This window comes from Chrysochloris asiatica, unplaced genomic scaffold (assembly GCF_000296735.1).
Source record: "Chrysochloris asiatica unplaced genomic scaffold, ChrAsi1.0 scaffold00002, whole genome shotgun sequence".
NCBI lineage: Eukaryota > Metazoa > Chordata > Mammalia > Afrosoricida > Chrysochloridae > Chrysochloris > Chrysochloris asiatica.
In genome coordinates this window covers 11,805,148-11,824,782 of record NW_006408520.1, presented here as the reverse complement: position 1 = coordinate 11,824,782, position 19,635 = coordinate 11,805,148, and the positions used below count along the sequence as shown (strand labels likewise).

At 34.5% G+C, this 19,635-nt stretch overlaps 1 protein-coding gene across 1 annotated transcript in view; it reads right to left on the bottom strand.

The window, feature by feature from the left end:
• DPYD (dihydropyrimidine dehydrogenase) overlaps positions 1-19,635 on the bottom strand; it is a 1,478,957-nt gene that overhangs the window by 892,504 nt on the left and 566,818 nt on the right. The window contains exons 13-14 of the mRNA XM_006831042.1: positions 3,653-3,760; positions 1,273-1,442 (exon numbers count right to left, since the gene is read on the bottom strand). Of these exons, the coding sequence (XP_006831105.1) occupies positions 1,273-1,442; positions 3,653-3,760 (278 nt within the window). The remainder of the gene's footprint in view (positions 1-1,272; positions 1,443-3,652; positions 3,761-19,635) is intronic.

The window sequence follows — 19,635 nt, the reverse complement described above, 5'->3', positions numbered from 1 at the left end:
TTCAATAGAGAAAAGTGCAACAAAACAAGTTATGCCACTAATTATTATTTGCCTGGCCTGTGCTTTGCAAGTGTATACATAAAATAAAATAGAATTGTCCCCTTTTCTGAAGCAATTATCTTAGACAAGTCACTCAACATTATGAAGGTTTTTTTCCTTTTGACGTAAAATGTGATTGGAATTACTGATGCTGAAGGTAGCTCTCCACAAAACAAAATCAAAGAAACTCCTGTGATTGCAAGCTATCCTTAACTCAAATTTTAGAAAAAGGAAAAAAAAAAAAAAAAGTAAGAGGGTAGATGAGATGAAAAAAATAAAGCCCAGAGAATCAAGTTAACATTTTGAAAGCTAGTCATGAAGCAGTGATGACTATGTTTTTTTTGTTGTTGTTGTTGAAATTAATCTATAATGTGGTTAATATTCATGTGACAAATTACTTATTGACTACAGAGTTAAAATTCCTGCCTAGTAAAGAGACTTCAAATATGTTCAGGCATTCTAAAGCAAAATCAGATTCATAATACTGACTTTGATAAAATGAGTAATTTATCTTTCTATAAATATGTTTTGTTCTTGTTCTTAGAATTTATATTCTTTTGAAGGCATTATCTTTCTTTAACATTATTACAATTTGAGAAGCCTTTGCTACATACTATCATTTGATGCATCACATAAGACTAGTCACTGGTCACTTATCAGAATAAAGTTATTTTAAATCCGATGTAATTTGTAGTAAGTTACCTAATTATTCATTCTGAATAGCACTTTTATTGTAACTCATCTTAAAAGGTCAAGGTAATCTCCTTATTCTATTTGCTTCATAACAGTAAATGAATTGACTCTAAGAATGACCAAGGTAGGTAGGCTTGAATGCATATTGTAAACATGACTTAGGCAAACTCCTGGATGTCTCTAACTACCACATTCCTCTAATCTTCACACATTTAGAAAAGAGTGCCTATTGTTCAGGATTTAGGAAACAGTGCATTATAATGAAACTAGTTGAATAGACTAGGATACAAACATTAACACTGAGAAAAAGAAGCATTTTTAATACTCATAAGGATAAAATTTCCATCTTATCCAAATCAGTATCTTTATGAGTGTGTGTGTATGTATGTGAATTAAATAGACAAATAGGAAATTTTAAATTTGCATTTGTAAATTTCATCAATAGTCGAGTGATTTAAACTTGGGGAGCATACATTAAAAGCTATAGCTCCTGAAATCTGCTTCACTACAACTCCATATTTTCTGATGGGTCCATTTTACCTCCTCTGGGACAGCTCTTATATTAACAAAGCCTTTTCTGAAGACGACGAACACGCGGCGGGCTCCACAACGTAAAGCGGATGTTGCACAGTCAAAGGCAGTGTCTCCAGCTCCGAGTACAATCACGGCTCCCCGTATCGATGGCAATGGAGAGTGACAGGCGCACATTCCTGAATGATGAAAGGAAAACCCCATTTTCAAGTAGAGAAACCATTTCTGCATGACAGCTCAAAAGATACTTGTACTCAAAGCAGTGTAAAATTGCATCTTGCAGTTTTCGAGGATGGAGTGTCACTATCAAATTATTCTGCTTCATTGAAAGACAGTTTTATTCCCATTTTAAAAATATGCTCATATATGTAATTTCATAGTCAGTACCTTTAGCAGCATTGCCTCCTTTTTTCCTTCTAGAAGGATCACTATAACACATTCTGAAGACTTTAGGTCATAACAAACTGGAATCAATCAGTTATAACTCTCTTTGTTAACATTGTGATATGTATTTTTAACTCAGCATCATTAAATTTCTGCTTTGCAGAAGAAAAAAGTGATCCTTATCATTTTGGTTAATAGTTTGCAGTAATTTATTCAATACTTCTTCTATATATTATCTTGTAAGCTTTTAAATATAGAGCTTTTATATATGATAAAATTTGTAATATTATAACATTAACTGAATATAACTAAAGAATGCAATCTAATATAACTAAAGAACTTCAGAGAATCTTTTTCTTATAGTAGTTCAAATAAAACTTTCAAATTCAGGCATAAAAGAAATTATTCACTTCTAAAGAACACCTATATAAAAATTTTGAATCCATATGAAAAGCCTTTAAAAAATAAAATGAGGGGGTTCTATATATATTAGATAGTGCTGTATCATCAGATTAAATAAATATTCTGATAAGATAAATTACTATATTCTTTGAAATGATACCATGGATAGAATAAACCTATAATCTCCAGAAAAGCAATCATTTTGCTTGGTAGAGTTTGCACTGGGGATTACACAGTTGCCACTCTGTAATTCTCAAGTATATGGTATATTCACTCTGATTTTCTTCAGTACAGACATCCAGTTTTCTTGGAAGGAGGAAAGTAGAGATGGGTACACATATTTAGCTTTAAATTTCACCTGAATGATCTACAATAGAAAGTTCCTTCTCTTTTTAAATATGGGGAGCAGAATATATGCGGCATCTTTTCCATATGTAATTAGATGTTGGTATATCTGAAATTCACACTTCTTTAAAAATATATGCTTAAAGAATTTACATCACGTATTGATTTATTTAGGAGTCCTGGTGTGGTGCTGTGGGTTAATGCGCCAGACTGCAAAGCAGTTTGAACTGCAAGGTTGGCAGTTCAAACTCACCAGCTGCTCCTTGGTAATGCTATACAGGGTCGTTATGGGTTGGAATCGACTCAACAGCACTTGAAAACATTGACTTATTTATTTTGAGAAAATTCTACAGCTGTTTCATCATTAAGACTATGACTATGTCCAAGTCATTGCATGGTACAATCTTAGCTCTAGGTTGTGTTCAGGGCATATGAAATAATACAGATTCCTCAGGCTTTATATTAGGGTACTTTTACATTAAGTTCATAAAATTAAGAGTTCAGTGAAAGACCTTGAATTTTCTTTGCCTGCATGTACAAGTCAATCACAAGAAAAGAAAAGATTGTGTGATTTCACTAATACGAAACACTTAGGCAAATGTTTAGAGATCAGCATTGAACAATGGTTACTAGGGACAGGAGACAAAAGAAAAGAGGGACATCTTTGCTTAGCTAGCATCATACTTCTGCTTATGGAGATAACATCTGATGTGCTGATGTTGAACTGGCTAAATGTTTTGTTACATATAGTTTTACAATTAAAAAGAAAGAACATAGTTCCCAAGTGGAAGTTGCTACCATTTCTCTTAAGACCATCTTCTGACGTTTGGTATGGACTCTATTACTCTGAAGCAATTTTTAACGAAGCAGTTCATGCCTGCATAGGATACTGTGAAAAACACTTATGATTATGTGCATTAGAAGAATAACTAAATAAATAAATTCTAGAAAAATGTCATATCAGGATTATTTTTAAATTGATTGTTGTTAAATGGTGTTGGGTAGGTTCTGACTCAGGGCAACCCTATATAGGGTTTCCAATAAGTGGCTTGTGGGCTTGAGCCACCAACCTTGTCATTAGCAGTTCAGTGCTTATCCTACAGCACCACACCAGGAATCTATTTTTTACTTTTTTTGGGTGTCATTCAAGACATGAATTTGAGAACTGAACAACATCCTACTGAACTTGTAGGCATTATAATTTACAATACATGCAACAACATAATTATTATGAGGAATAAAAGACAGTAAATTATACCTGGTTTGCTGCTTTTGGCTACAAGTGGCAAAAAATCTTTGGATGTGTAAAATCCTTGGTCCTGTGTCAGGCCTTGAAAGATCTGGTCTTTATTTGGTTCTGGCAAACCTAAGGAATAAAATGTTCATAAATTAATATTAGCATGAAGAAAATTTTATTGTATTAGATGTTAAAACAAGAAAGATATAATCATTAGAATGCACTTCTGATAGGAAAAAATGTATAGGATAATTAAAAGAAAAAAACAAACCATAATATAACATAGTGTATCTTTAATATGTGAACCAGAATACATCATAAATCACATATGCATGTACATATGCAAAAAGATATATAAATACATGTTTGTAAATACAACACACAACACCTATCCATGCATTTGTAAGGGGAAATTAAGTATATTATTTTTTCATGTTATAAACAAAAATTAATATTCAGAAAAATTTAAGTTAAAATTATTTTAGAAAACTAAAAGAAAATATAACTACATAATTATCAATTTCTGAATGTGAAACATTATCTAAGAAAAAAAATAATGACAGGTACAATATAAAGAAATATCAACATCTGATTTTATCACAAAAATTTAACCCAAAATTATTATAGAAAGCAAATGAGTAACCAGAAAAATATTTTTATATAAAATTACTATCTCAAATACCAATAAAGAGCACAGTAGCAATTAGAAACATACACATATTAAAAATGAAAGTTGAGAGAAAAAAATCTTAATTTTATTAGTAATTAAAGAATTGCAAATTAAAATAATGAGATATGATTTTCCTTGTATTCAAAAGGAAAACGACAATAAAAAATAATAAATAAAACAGTGAGAATACCTAAGTACTCACATAATGATTAAATGAGCCATATTTTTTAAAACATGCACACACACAGAATAAAACAGCCATGTAAACCAGTATTTGAAATTTTGGGTGTCATATTGCAGTGTAAAACACACACACACACACACAAAAACAAAGTGCTAAATGAACTACCAAGACACAAAACTGCTTGCATAGTACGATTCAACTTTGTATAAAAATATACAAACTATATAATCTGAACAGCGATTATTTGCAGCACAAAATCTGCAGTTCAAAGCTCACCAGCCGCTCCTCGTAAACTCTATAGAGGGTGATTATGGTCAGAATCGAGTCGACGGCACTTAACTACAGAAACCGTGGAATTATGGCTATTCTATTTTTAAATTATCTTATTTTCAAAATTTCTACATCACTCATGTGTTCCTACATAACTAGGAAAGGTTTGCAAAATTTTGAAAATAAAATATACTGCAGGTTAATACAATTTTTCCAAATTGAGAATGGAGTAAATCTCATAGTAACCAACTCACTAGTGGAAAAATGATCTAAAATCTATAAACACTGGGGTAAATATAAAATTTAATTTTATTTACTACAACAATTGTCATACAGTTAGTCCTTCATTTTATTTTAGAGGTTATTTTAGAATTAAATGAACAGCAATGGGTAGTTAATAGTGAACAAACAAAGCATTGTTCAAGGATGAATTCTGTCAGATGAGACAAGGTATATGCCATACCTAAATTGCAAGCTGAAGATGCTTATCGGTTGAATGTTTAGCCAGGAACAAACCACAGGCAGCACTTGACAATAAAACACACACACACACACACACACATACACACACACACACACATTCTCTTTTAAATTTCACATCTATGAAGAAAATATCATTGTTTTCCCTACTTTCACAGTGAAATAGTATTAGATTCATGAGCTTAAGGAACAAAATAGTTACGATAGGATGTATAGACTATATATGTCGAGACAGGTGGAGAGGTAGAGAGAGCTCTATTTCAAGGAACTGCTTACCTAACTGTGAGCAATGGCAAGTTCAAAATTTGTAGGACCTGATAGCAGGCTAGAAACTTTCAGGCAGGAGCTTATGTGGAATATTGAGGCATAACTTCTTACTCAGCGAAAACTCAATTTTGTTCTTAAGATATTTCTTAAGATTGGATGAAGTTTGCCCACTCTCTTATAATCACATCTATGAAGTACCTTCACAGGCATACCAAGATAAGTGTTTGAATGACTGAATACTGTAGTCTAGTCAAATAGACACATAAAAGTAGCTGTCACAGAAACTTACACAAGATCACACAGCTGGTCGGTGGGAGAGGAAGGACTCATACCAGTCTGACGGATGACAGAGTTTCTGTTCCTAACTACCACACAATTTCAAAGTAGAGGACAGAGTATAGTTGGGTCAGGCTACTGAAGGGTCCATAGTAGAGTTTCAGATGCACTCTACTACAGCATAGGATTCTCTAGACCCAGATCTTGAAACTCTGAATGTGTATGAAGAGGCTTCAAAAACTTCCTGAAGAAAATGGAATGAAAGAATGCAATTTTCCCACAAACTTTTGGAAGCACCCTCATATGTGACATGGAATGTGGAGGTATGCATAATGAAATCCAAGTTACTGGCTCACATTTCCTCTCACTACACTAACATCCATGGTTGTTGTTGTTAAGTGCTGTCGAGTAGGTTCCGACCCACAGCGACCATGTATAGGGTTGCTGAGGAGCTTCTGGTGAGCTTGAACCACTGACCTTGCAGTTCAAACGGCTTTGCAGTCTAGCACATTAACCCAAAGCGCCACACTCATGACTCCAGGACAATCCATAGGTCTGGACAAAAAATGGATGCTCTCTTAAACATTTACAGGGAAAGTCTGATCCAGTAAATGTGAAATTGATCATAGAGTTAACTGTAAAGTGGGAAGAAAGCACAGGGAACTTTGTTGATTCTGTAGTGTCTTGATCCAAGTGAAAAAAACTGAAAATTAAATTTTTCCTGTGAAAATCTCTGTAAGTATGGTGGTGTGTTTTAGTAACAATGCACTGCACTTTTTAAAAAACAAAACAAAACAAAACAAAACCACATTGCTCTTCAGTTGAATTAAACTCACAGTGACTCTATGGGACAAAGTAGAACTGCCCCATAGGATTCTCCAGGCAGTAACTTTTAGGGAAACAAAACGCCTCATCTTTTTTAGTGAACTAACTGTTGGGTTTGTACCAATGACTTTTTCATTAGCAGCTAGGCACTTTACCACTCTGCACCAAGACTCCTCTTGCACCTCTTTTGATATTTAGTGGTGAGTTTGTTGAAAATAATTACATATGCAAAGCATTCTCTCTACCTTAGCATTGGAATTTTTTAAAAGCCCAAATTAGGGGTTATTAAAGGTTAGATTTTAGACTATTCCAAGTAGCTGTGGCATTCTTATTTGCCACGAATATTCTCGGCATCTTGTTTTTGACTTTTGCTTATTATTTGCATTGAAATTGAAGAGCACTTCAGGTTCTTTGTATTCATTTTAAGCAAGAAAATGAAATGGTTTGAAGCAATAGGAAAGGGCATGCTGTTGTTGTGATTTATGTGTCTTTGAGTCAGTCCCTAATCATAAGGAGTCTGAATAGGGTTTCCAAGGACAGCTGATGGGTTTGAACTACAACCTTGTAGTTAGCAGTGCTTATCCTTCAGTGCCACCCCAGGACTTCAAGAGAGAGCATATTCGAGTCTTTATTTAAATATAGCTATACAGAATACACATATGTTGTTTTGACTAATCAACTGCAGGTAAAATTACAATCATCCTTTACTATTGTTGTTGTTCGGTGCCATCGAATCAGTTGTTTGGTGCCAACTCATTGTGACCCAATGCACAACAGAACAAAACACCTCCCGGTCCTGGGCCAAACTCACAATTGTTGCCATGCTTGAGCCCACTGATGCTGACACTCTGCCAATCCATCTCACTGGGAGTCTTTCTCTTTTTCTCTGACCCTCCACCTTACCAAACATGATATCCTTCTCCAGAAACACGTCCCTCCTGACAATATGTCCAAAGTATAAGAGATAAAATTTGGCCATCCTGTCCTCCAAGGAGCACTCTGGCTGCACTTCTTCCAACTTTATTTATTAGAAGAACTTAAAAGAATCATTTTCACATTAGAGTTTTAAAGTATTGTTTCATCTCTTTTTATGTAATTTCCCTTATACACTTGTTGTTAAGTGCTATTTAGTCAATTCCAACACACAGTGACCAAATACAGGATTTCTGAAAAATGGTCATTTTTCAGACACGAGCCTTTCATTTCAAACTGACCTCATGTTCAAGTGCTTATCCTACAATGCCATACCAAGATTCCTGTGCACAATTGTTTTTAAGTGCTAGTGAGTCAGTTACAACTCATTGCAACCCTGTATAAGGTTTCCAAACTTCTGGTGAGTTTGAAATACTGACCTTGTGGTTCAAACCAACCATAAGGTTGAGTGCTTGTACTATGGTACAACAACAGGGTTCCTACAAGCACTATACCATGGCTTTTTAAAATGTTTTACATAGATAAGCACACATTAAAGTAATGTTTTCCATGTTTCCAATATACCGGAGAATATTCCTCTCTTTAATAAAATGAACATACCATCTTACCCCTATTTAATTAATAGAGAAGGCAAGTCAAGACAAGTAATTTACCTAAATTCTAGTTAATTGTTGTTTTTTTGTTATTAAGTGCCATTGACTCAGTCATGATTTATAGTGACTCTGTATAGGGTTTCTGAGTAGCAGCTGGTAGGTTTGAACTAATGACCTTGTGGTTCGCAGTCCAGTTCTGATACTATAGAGCCACAACAGGACTCTCTTTAGATAATTAGATTTTAAAAAAATTTAAAAAGATTTTAAATAATTTATGAGTAAAGATTAGATCTCTTTGAAGGGGGATGGAAGGTTGTGGTACAGAGGGGGATAATGTGTAGTGCAATGTGAAAAGACTACAGCAAAAAGACTCTCTAAACTCAGACCTGAAACACTAAATGTGTACAACTCTATGTGTGTGTGTGTGTATATATATATATATATATATATATATATATATATATATATCCTTGTGTGGTGCAGTAGGATCAGCACTGGACTGAGAACCACAAGGTCAGCAGTCCAACCCACCAGGTTGGAAACCCTATACAGGATCACTATGAGTTGGAGCCAACTTGACAGCACTTGAACACAACTATAAATATACAATATATACACATATATACACGTACAGAGTGTGCTAGTAGTGCTATAGTAAAAGCACTTGACTGCTAACCACTGGTCAGTGGTACAAATCCATCAACCACTCAGCAGAAGAAAGATGAAGCTCTCTGCTTTTGTAAAGATTTAGAGTCTCATAAGCAGTATACAAGATTACTATAAGTCAGAACCAACTTGATGGCATCTAACAAAACAAAAACAAGGTACACTTACAGCATTGAGACCTTGCACATAATAAATATTCAATGAATATTAGCTATTAATATTAAGATAGATTAGTTATTTTATTCTGTAGTTTATCATTTTTTTTCCAAACTTCACAATTTAAAGCATGGGAAGAATAACGCTTAAGTTAAAGTAAAGTATTAAAGCTTAGTAAATGTAAACAAGCCATCGTATTTTCAATAACCTCATATGCATGCAAAAGCTGGACAGTGAAAAAGGAAGACTGTAGAAGAATTGATGCTTTTGAGTTATGGTGTTGGAGGAGAATACTGAAAGTTTTGGAAGAAGTGCAGCCAGATTGCTCTTTGGAGGCCAAGATGGCAAAACTTCATCTCTCATACTTCAGACATATTGTCAGGAGGGACCAGTCGCTGGAGAAGGATATCATGTTTGGTAAGGTGGAGGGTCGGAGAAAAAGAGGAAGACCCCCAACGACATGGATGGCCAAGTGGCAGCATTGATGGACTCAAGCGAGGCAATGATAGTGAGGTTGGCCCAGGATTAGGCAGTGTTTTGTTCTGCTGTGCATAATAAGGTCGCTATGAATCAGGACCTAACAACAACAATGATGGCACCTAACAACAATAACAAATGTAAAAAAAGTGCTATAAGAAAAGAAAAATGAGGCAACTTTAAGTAAAATATAAAAGATACTGAAACAAGCAAATATGAGAGTAGGTGGGATATTAATAAATCAAGTATGCTTCTATACTAGGATGATTTCAAAATGACACTGAAATGACTTTTGAATTCACCTTTAAGTAAGAAGATAGGAGTTTATGAATAAAGAGGAATTGATGAAAATTTACAAATAAAACAGCTCTGTGGAGCTTATGTAGTGTTATTTGTATATCTAGATAGCTATATATTTTCTCTGTTCTCTAGAAAAATTATGGCATTTTACATTTTCTTTATAAAACAAACATCTCTTTAAGAACTACTGAAAATGGTGAATTTAAAGTTCTTCAGAATAAAAATAAATTTAGAACCACTTATGGAACCCTGGTAACATAGTGGCAAAACATTCAGCTACTAATTGAGATGATGACAACTGGAAATTCCTAGTCGCTTGACAGAAGAAACGTAGCAATCTGCCTCCGTGAAGACTGCAAACTTGGAAACGCTAAAGGAAACTTCTACTTTGTTCCATAGAGTCTCTATGAATTAGAACTGGCTTGAAGATTGTGTGTTTTTGCTTTGTTTGTTTGTTTTTTGGCTGGTATTGCAGAAACTTGAAAAATTCTCTATTTAAAATTCAGTTTTTTATCATATTATAAGGAACTGTTGTAATCAGATGGCATATAGGTATGTGATCAGTTGATATTACCTTATTTAATTCTGACAAGAACTCCACATGACAAGTTCAGCTATGATTCTCATTTTGTTACAATGTTTTTAGGTGCCATCTACTTAGCTCTAACTCTTACTGACCACATGTTCAACAGGAAGAAACACTGCCCAGGCCTGCACTGTACACACAATGCTTGTTATGTATGAATTCATTGTTACAATCACTATGTCTATTTCACTGAGGGCTTTTCATCTTTTCCACTAATCCTCTATTTTACCAAGCATTATGTCCTTTTCCAGGGACTGGTTCTTCCTAATGTTAAGTATCATGGCATCGGTTCCAACTCATAGTGACCCTGCACGGGGTTTCCGAGGCTGTAAATCATTTCAGGAGCAGGACACCTCATCTTTCTCCCACTGGTAGTTTCGAACTGCCGACCTGAGGTTAGCAGTCCGATTCATAACCACTATGCTACCAGAGTTCCTTGGTTTTTCCTAATAACATATACAAAGTATGTAGGACAAGTCTCGCTCTACTTCCAAGGAACATCTCATTGTACTTCTTTTAAGACAGATTTGGTTGTTCCTCTGACATTTCTGGGTTCTTTAATATTCTTTACCAACATCATAATTCAATTTTTTCTACAGTCTTCCTCACTTTCACGTGCATATTGAAAACACCATAGCTTTGGTTAGGTGAACTTTAGTCCTCCAAGTGACATCTTTGCTCTTTAACACTTTAAAGAGGTCTTTTGCAGTAGACTTTTCCAGCGTAATATACCATTAGATTTATTGACTATTGCTTTGATTGTGGACACTCCATTCCTGTATCTTCTTTCTTGATGGCACTGACATCCCTGTCCTCTGCTTCCTTCTCTTTCCTTTTGCTAATTATAAGATAAAAGGTGATGTCTTACATTCCAGGGAAACTCCCTATAACCTAAGGTTATGAGTTGGGCTGCTAACTTCAAGATCAGCAGTTGAAAACTACCAGCCAATCCCAGGAGAAAGATTAGGCTTTTTGCTCCTGTAAAGGTTTACAATCTCGGAAACCCTATGCAGGGTAGTTATGAGTTGGAATTGACTCCATGGCTCATCCCATCAACACATCCCACCCTAATATCCTTACATCATAATTACAAAAGGAAATGAAACTTCTGGCAGTATGATGTTATTTATTGGTCTAGTTATGAGGATTTTTGCTTAAATATGATAAAAGTGAAACACATAGAGATTAAGTAATTGGCATTGCCAATTCCTAACTGGGACAGTATCCCTATAATATGCACTTTTAACTTTAAAATACTGTTTGTTTGTTTTTTAATGTATATGATTATAATTGAGACTTACTATAATATGGTGCTATTTAATAAGAGATATAGAAATGTATAAAATTTCACTGTAGGGTTATCAGTATGTTACCATGAATTGGGTTGTGTCTCCCAAAAATATGTGTCAACATGGCTGGGTCATAATTGTCATTCACAGTTATATAATGATGCAATTACCATCTCAGATGTGATTTGTTGTGATCAGGCAATTAGTTGTAAGAGGATTAGGGTGGGATACATATCCTTACTCAGATTATAATCTAATCTGATGTAAGGGAAGTAGGGTAGCTGCAACACACTTCATCAGGTTCTAGAGAGTTTCCCTGGAGAGTGGAGCATCACCTTCTTATTGTACAAGAAGGAAAAGGATGAGATAGAAGCAGAGGAGATGGACCTCAGCCCCACCGGGAAAGAAGATCCTGGAATGGAGCCTGGTTTTGGACCCACAGTCTCTGTACTGACAACTCCTAGAGAAAGAAGAAGTTCACAAAAAAGTTCCCCTAGAGCCAACAGAGAGAGAAAGACTTACCTTGGAACTTACACCCTAAATTTAAACTTGTAGTTTCTTAAAGTGTGGGAAGGAATTATGGAGTAGTGCTATAGGATAAGCATGGGACTGGTAATTATGGGGTTGGAGATTCAAACCCACCAGCAAGTCCTTGGAAACTCCATACAGATTTGCTGTGGGTCAGAACTGACTTGACAGCACTTGACAACAATAAAACCAAAGTGTAAGAGGATAAAGGACTGTTTGTTAAACCAAACACTTGTGGTATTTCTGTTATAGTTGCATTAGATCGCTACGACATGTATATCATTCCAAAAATGTCAAAGGTTTCAATCTAGTAGTAGAGAAAACAGAGAGATTCATGTATCCTTGGTGAGTGCTTCTTTGCGCTGCATCATTGTTTTATGATGATTTTCTCTAGGACAATTCCCTTCTGAAATGTTTCCTTCTTATATGCATTCTACTTGAGTATCTACTGGTTATTTGTCATTATATGATATTCTCTGAAATACATATTCCTACATTGCATTCAAAGCAAGTCCTGCTGGAATGACAATAAATAACAGTGGTATCTATAGAAAACTCTTCCTTTGTGCACATTTGCACAGCTGCAAATAAAATTAACAAGATACTACATTCTTGTCATTAAGTGCTGTCGAGCCATTTCCGATTTATAGTGACTCTGTATAGAGTTTCCAAGGAGTGGCTGCTGGGTTTGAACTAACAACCTTGTGACTGATTATCAGTTGAGAGCTGTTCCATATTGTCTTCCATTCTGTATTATATTGTCTTCCATTCTGTATTATAATATGGAACAGCTCTCAACTGATAATCAGTCACAAGGTTGTTAGTTCAAACCCAGCAGCCACTCCTTGGAAACTCTATACAGAGTCACTATAAATCGGAAATGGCTCGACAGCACTTAATGACAAGAATGTAGTATCTTGTTAATTTTATTTGCAGCTGTGCAAATGTGCACAAAGGAAGAGTTTTCTATAGATACCACTGTTATTTATTGTCATTCCAGCAGGACTTGCTTTGAATGCAATGTAGGATTCCAGTATGTAATATAAAAGGAGCTCTGGTAGCGTAGTGGTTACGAATCGGGCTGCGAACCTTAAGGTCAGCGGTTCGAAACTACCAGCTGCTCCGCGGGAGAAAGATGAGGCTTTCTACTCCCGTAAAGATTTACACCCTCGGAAACCCTGTACAGGGTCGCTATGGGTCGGACCCGACTTGATGGCACTTAACAACAACAACAAATGTAATATAAAGGAGCTCTGGTAGTGTAGTAGTTACGAATTGCGCTGCGAACCACAAGGTCAACAGTTCAAAACTATCAGCTGCTCTGCAGGAGAAAGATGAGGCGTTCAGCTCCCGTAAAGATTTACAGCCTTGGAAACCATGTTCAGTGTCACTATGGGTCAGAACCGACTCGACGGCACTTAACAACAACATGTAATATAAGAGGAATAATCTTTTAATTATTATCTGTCATACTTCACTGGGTCACTTGTTATATGTTTTAATTAGATTAAGCAATCATATGTGTGACACTTTCTGTTTTTGAAGGCATCCATTATAATGGCAGCTAAGCTGAAATGGGTTAGACAGGTTAAACAAACCTGTCACTGACTAAATCGCAATGAAGTGGAGAGAACACCACAAAACACTGTAGAATTGCCTCAGGTTCCTGGCAAAAGGGAGTGGCTTTCAGTAAAGGGTTATGCTGTAATACACTAACCTTTCTCTATAGGAAAATGAATTCTTGTTATTTCTCACATACATTTTCTTTCAATTACAAAGACTTTAACAGACAAATAAGATCCTACTGATTATGTTATCAGTTTGATGTCACTACTCTTAGGTATACTAAGAAAAGCAATATGTACTTGATGAAAAATATCATAAGTTTTTCATTGTACTTTTTAAACTAAGGTTTCTCTTTATTCTCAAAGAATAAAATATTTTGTGTTATCTTAGTTCTTATTTACTCATTCTGAATTAGGGAATGATGTTTCAATAAGAATATGACTAAAATATGTAGACTGAACATGAAATCATTCAATAGTCTCCCATTGAAGGGCACCAGGCTAAGACTGTCCATGCTTTTTTAAAAAACAAAAAAACAGTAGTACATCTAAATTAAAAACAAAAATTGTTCACTAATTATTTTTATAATTGTCTTAATGCTAATTGACACATTGCTCCAATTATTTGTCAGCAGAGTACACTAGATGAAAGTGAAGCCTCTGAAGCCAGACTTTCTACATTAAAATTCTAGTTCTAGTACTTACAAAATATTATGACCTTCAAGCAAGTAAATGATTCATTCTGTCCATCAATCTTAATCCCTGTACCTGTGAAATTGATCCTGTTTGGAAATAGGGTTTTTACTTTTGTTATATTAATAAGGTCATACCAGTGTAGGGTGGATTTTATACCTAATCACTACTGGGTTATAAAACTACCAGAAAAGCCAGAAACACACACAAGGGGAAAACAGATGTCATGTGAGGATTGTCTACAAACCAAGAATGTCAAGGAACTAAAGAATGTCTGGAGCTATTGACAAGGTAGGAATCAACACATGATTTGGAATTTTTGCCTCCAAATTGTAAGAAAATAAATTTCAATTCTTTCAAATCACCCACTGCTTTCTGTTATTGTGGTATAAAGCTACTAAGACAAGTAAAGGTCTTTACATAGATGCTAAATAACTGTTTCCTTTTATTTACATTCTCTCCGTAGAAGTCTTGGTTTGATTTAGTAAAATGATACATTTAGATAGATACAAATATTCATCTAATTAATGATTTACATAATTAATTTTGTTATGCAGTTAAGTGGTCAGTGCTTCTCAGCTGGGTCTCACAGGCCATAAAAGGAAGAATCTTTAGTTCTAATGAAATGCTGTTGTCAGACATGGGTATTCTTCCAACCCCATTAACTCTACAGACTACCTACCAGGAATACAACAAGATTAAGATTCAGAAGCTTCTAAGAAGAAAGGCTTGGTCATCTAACTGAAAAAAATCAACCAATAAAAACTCTATAAGTACGTACAGTTTCACTACGACACGCATAGGGCTACTAGAGTCAGTGTTAACTTTATCAGCAAATGGCATTTCATTTTGTTTGGCTGTTTAATGTTTAATGGTCATTTCACATTGGAACAATATCTGTTACTCTGTACCTCAAGCACTAACATAGGAATCTGGAGAACTGGGTTCTACCCTCATTATTTGCACTTTCTAGCTGTTTGTGTTAAGTGTCACTGAGTAGGTTTTGACTCATAGTGATCCTGTATAGGGTTTAACTGATGATCTTACCAGTTCAAATCGACCTTCCAGTTCAGTGCTTAATCTGTAGCACCACATTTAGAGAAAATTGCTTAATTAAGCCATGTTGTTGTTGTTAAGTGTCGGTTCTGACCCATAGCGACCCTGTATAGGGTTTCCAAGGAACGGCTGGTGAGCTTTAATCACCAATCTTGCAGTTCAAATAACTTTGCAGTCCAACGAATTAGCCCACAGTGCCACACCAAGACTGCAATAAAGGTACTATAGCTCTCCAACCTTTCAGTTAGCAGACCAGTACTTATCCTACAACTCCACACCATATAGTAAGCAGGATTATCTTCATTCTAAACAGCTCTCACATTCCTATAATAAAGGTACTACAGCTCTAATTCCTTGACTTTCAGAATGAAGATAATCCTGCCTGTTGTGTGGGAATTCAGGTGTAGAGTTGTAGGATAAGCACTGGTCTGCTAACCAAAAGGTTGTCAATTCAAATCCACCTGCTTCTCCATTGAAACCTTACTTAGAGTTCCTAAAAATCTGAATTGACACTTCAACAACATATGAAATTGTTATGAAATTTATACAGAAAAGTAGATATAAATGCACACTGGAAAATATTACATGATACTAAAATATAAATTAATACTACTATCTTGGATAAAGTAGAAAAACTTTGAATAATAAAAACTCACATGCTAAATAAATTCATAGCAAACACAAGATAATGCAACTAATAATAAGCAATTTAGATGGCTAAATATACATATATGATATATGAATACAGGTAATGAAATATAAGTGTCTATGTATTTATATAACATACATAGGTATGAGAAAGAGAAATTATTTCTAAGTTAAGTTCAAACAGTTGGTATTGCAATATGGAAAAAAAAATATTCATTTCAAGGGACTAAATATCCAACAATTCTATAATGGTTTACAATTTTTTCATCGGTTACTTAAAGGTCATTTACAAGAATCAAAGCATTTATAACTCATGTCCAAGGGACAATAGTTCCATATGGGTTATCATTCTATTATCTATATATTGATTAGAAAAAGAACAGATCAGTAATTCTCTATTGGGATTCTTTCCACAAAAAAACTCAAGCTACTTAACCTATACTACACCCTCTGAAATGTGTTAGTTTAGAGTGTTCAGACTGAATTAAAAAAAAAAAAAAAAGATTTACTATAACACATATGAAATTAGATCACAATACTCCACAACAGGATTAATTTCATTTCATAGTTTTTTCAAATCCCCATTAAACTTTAATCTGTTTGGTATAACTACTTCTAGACACTCTTTCAATGTGACCGAGCACACAGATTAATTGCATAAATCATATAATTGGTTTAAACATATTATGATGAAGCTTTTTGGTGTTATTTTGTTTCATGGTAGTTTTATGATTGGCGTTACCACCCTAAATTGTAATCTTTCCAATCACATAAGTTATTTGTTTGTACATAATGATGATGGAGGCTAGAACCAAGTGTACTATTGAACATTTCTACTATTTTCAAAATCTGATGGACGTCTTAAAAAAAATTATAAAACCATGTAATTTTTAAAGCACTAGAAAATAAAATATACTCTTGGTACGACACTGTAGGATAAACACAGGTCTACAAACCACAAGGTTGGCAGTTCAAACCCACCAGATACTCCTCAAGACCCCATACAAGGTTGCTATGAGTCGGAATGCATTCAAAGACACTTAACAAGACAAGAGAAGGTGTTAATCCATACATTGTTAAAATTACAAATTTATTTCAGCTAAATTTTAAGATTTAATGATGAATGTATGTGCTACCACTTCTATTATATCAATGAGTTCAGTTCATACAACTTCTTGGTATGACACTATAAAATAAGCACTGGACTACTAAGTGCAGGGTCCTCAGTTCAAATACATCAGACATTCCTCGGAAACCCTATGCAGGATTACTGTGATTTGAAATTCCCTCAACAGCACTTAACAACAACAATAACCATATTCCAATTTAGAACATATCTAGATCAGAGATGATACAAACATAAAAACTAGGCAGTGTGTTAACACATGTGCAAACACAAGGAATAAACTGAATCTGAGTGGTTGAAATGCTTCTAGAGACCTTTATAAATGTAATAAGAGTATAAGTTTATAAATATAATGAAAATGTTATTCATTATGTATTTTTGTCTCATAATTTTTTATTTCTATGTATACATGGAAATAGAAATACATAGGCTTTATCTTAATTAATAAAATAATACCACCAAATTAAAAATGAATCAATTATATTCTTGGATGTATTTCAATTTCCTGACAACTAATTTCTAAACTTAAGATCATCTCATTTTTTGTCTTTTCCATATAAAACACAAAACAAAAACCACTGCCTTTGAGTTAATTGCTGTTGTTGTTGTTAGGTGCCTGCCTTCTAGTCTGTTTTGACTCATGGTGACCAATGCACAACAGAACACAGTCCTGCTCAGTCCTGCACTGCCTTACAACGTATTATATAATTCACAAGTAGGGAGATAAAAGTTGTCCACACACTGATACAGCAAAATGTGAAAGGTTGTTATTTTGGGATTTTGGAAATTAAGAGTATTTCTTATTCTCTCACATATTCTTTCTATATTTCCAAACTGTTTACAATGATAATCTGCTAATTTCATATCATCGATAATTCATCTTATATTCAGAAGAAATCAATGCTAAGCAATCGAATGCATATGAACCTTGGTTTGAATAACAGACCTTTGGGTTGGTAGTCCAATGCTTAACCTACTGTGCCATCATTTCTTTTTGCCATATAAAGAGACATACAATATTGCCAAAGTAACAAAACTAAAATGTTTGTTCTATACAATTTTCTATTACTCTAATTTTCCTATAATTAGCAAAACTTATTTTAATAATTAAAGATATGTTAATATAAACATATTGTTGTTGTTGTTAAATGCTATCTAGTCGGTTCCGACCCACAGTGACCCTGAACAGGGTTTCCAAGGCTGTAAATTTTTACAGGAGCAGAAAGCCTCACCTTTCTCCTGCAGAATAGCTGGCAGTTTCGAACTGCTGACCTTGCAGTTCGCAGCCTGATTCATAACCACTACGCTACCAGAGCGCCACAATGAAAGTAGTATAAGCAAAAAAGTCAAATAATGCACTTTAGGAAAAGGGTTCCTTTGTTTCTTCTTCTACTTAATGACTGGAGTTCTTAGGTGATGTCAAGAAATTACAATTTAGGATTACATAAGTAAGTGAACAAGTGGTTAAACACTCAAAGGTCAGTGGTTAGAACCCATCGGGCTTTCTGCAAGAGACAGATGTGGTAGTAAGCTTCTAAAAGAAGCCGCAACCTCAGAAACCCTAAGGGGCTGTTCTTCTCAGACCATAGGATTGCAATGAATCAGAATCAATTTGACAATCGTTTCTTCTTTTTTTGAAGGGGGGGGAGGGGGCTTTTTTTTTTTTAAGTATACTATATCCAAAAGTAAAGAAATCATTAATACTAAATACTAAAAAGGAACAGCTATATTACAAAATAAATCTACCAGGCTTACAAAGAAAACAAATTTGCAATAGCCACCTGCTGTGGAGATGAGGCAGTAATCTTAACAGCAGGAAATAAAAGGGAAGAGAAGAGAAAAATACAAAAGCACAGACATTAAAAAAGTAATTAAAACACTTATCTCCATCGACATACATAAGGAAAAAAAACCTCAGCCAACCACCTAAAAACATACTCCATTGAACTGCACAGCAGGATGTGACATTAAAGCTGCCACCATAAACAAATATTCTGCAGAAGAGAGAAACCAAAAAATAAGACCCAAACCCATTGTCATCACCTCAATTTGATCTTCTGGTCTCTTTAAAAATCTCAAAACTATCACTAATGTGTTAATCACCAGGAAATGTGATTTAAGAAACGAACTTTTTTTCATGTACTACTGTATATATATTTTTTAACTCAAATAAATTCTTAAATACAGGCACTTGTGACTTCTTTTCTTTCTAACTGCTATAGTGAATTTTATAATCATATTGTGAAAGCTGAGCATTCTGCATATGCAAATACTTTATGCACTAACTTTTTTTATATAAGCTTTTATTTTGAACTGAGTGATAGTTTACATGGACGACCATAGGTTTTGCAGTCATCCTATCATATTTTTTATACATTAACTTTTAACACTGTTGCTATTAGTTGCCTTTGAATTG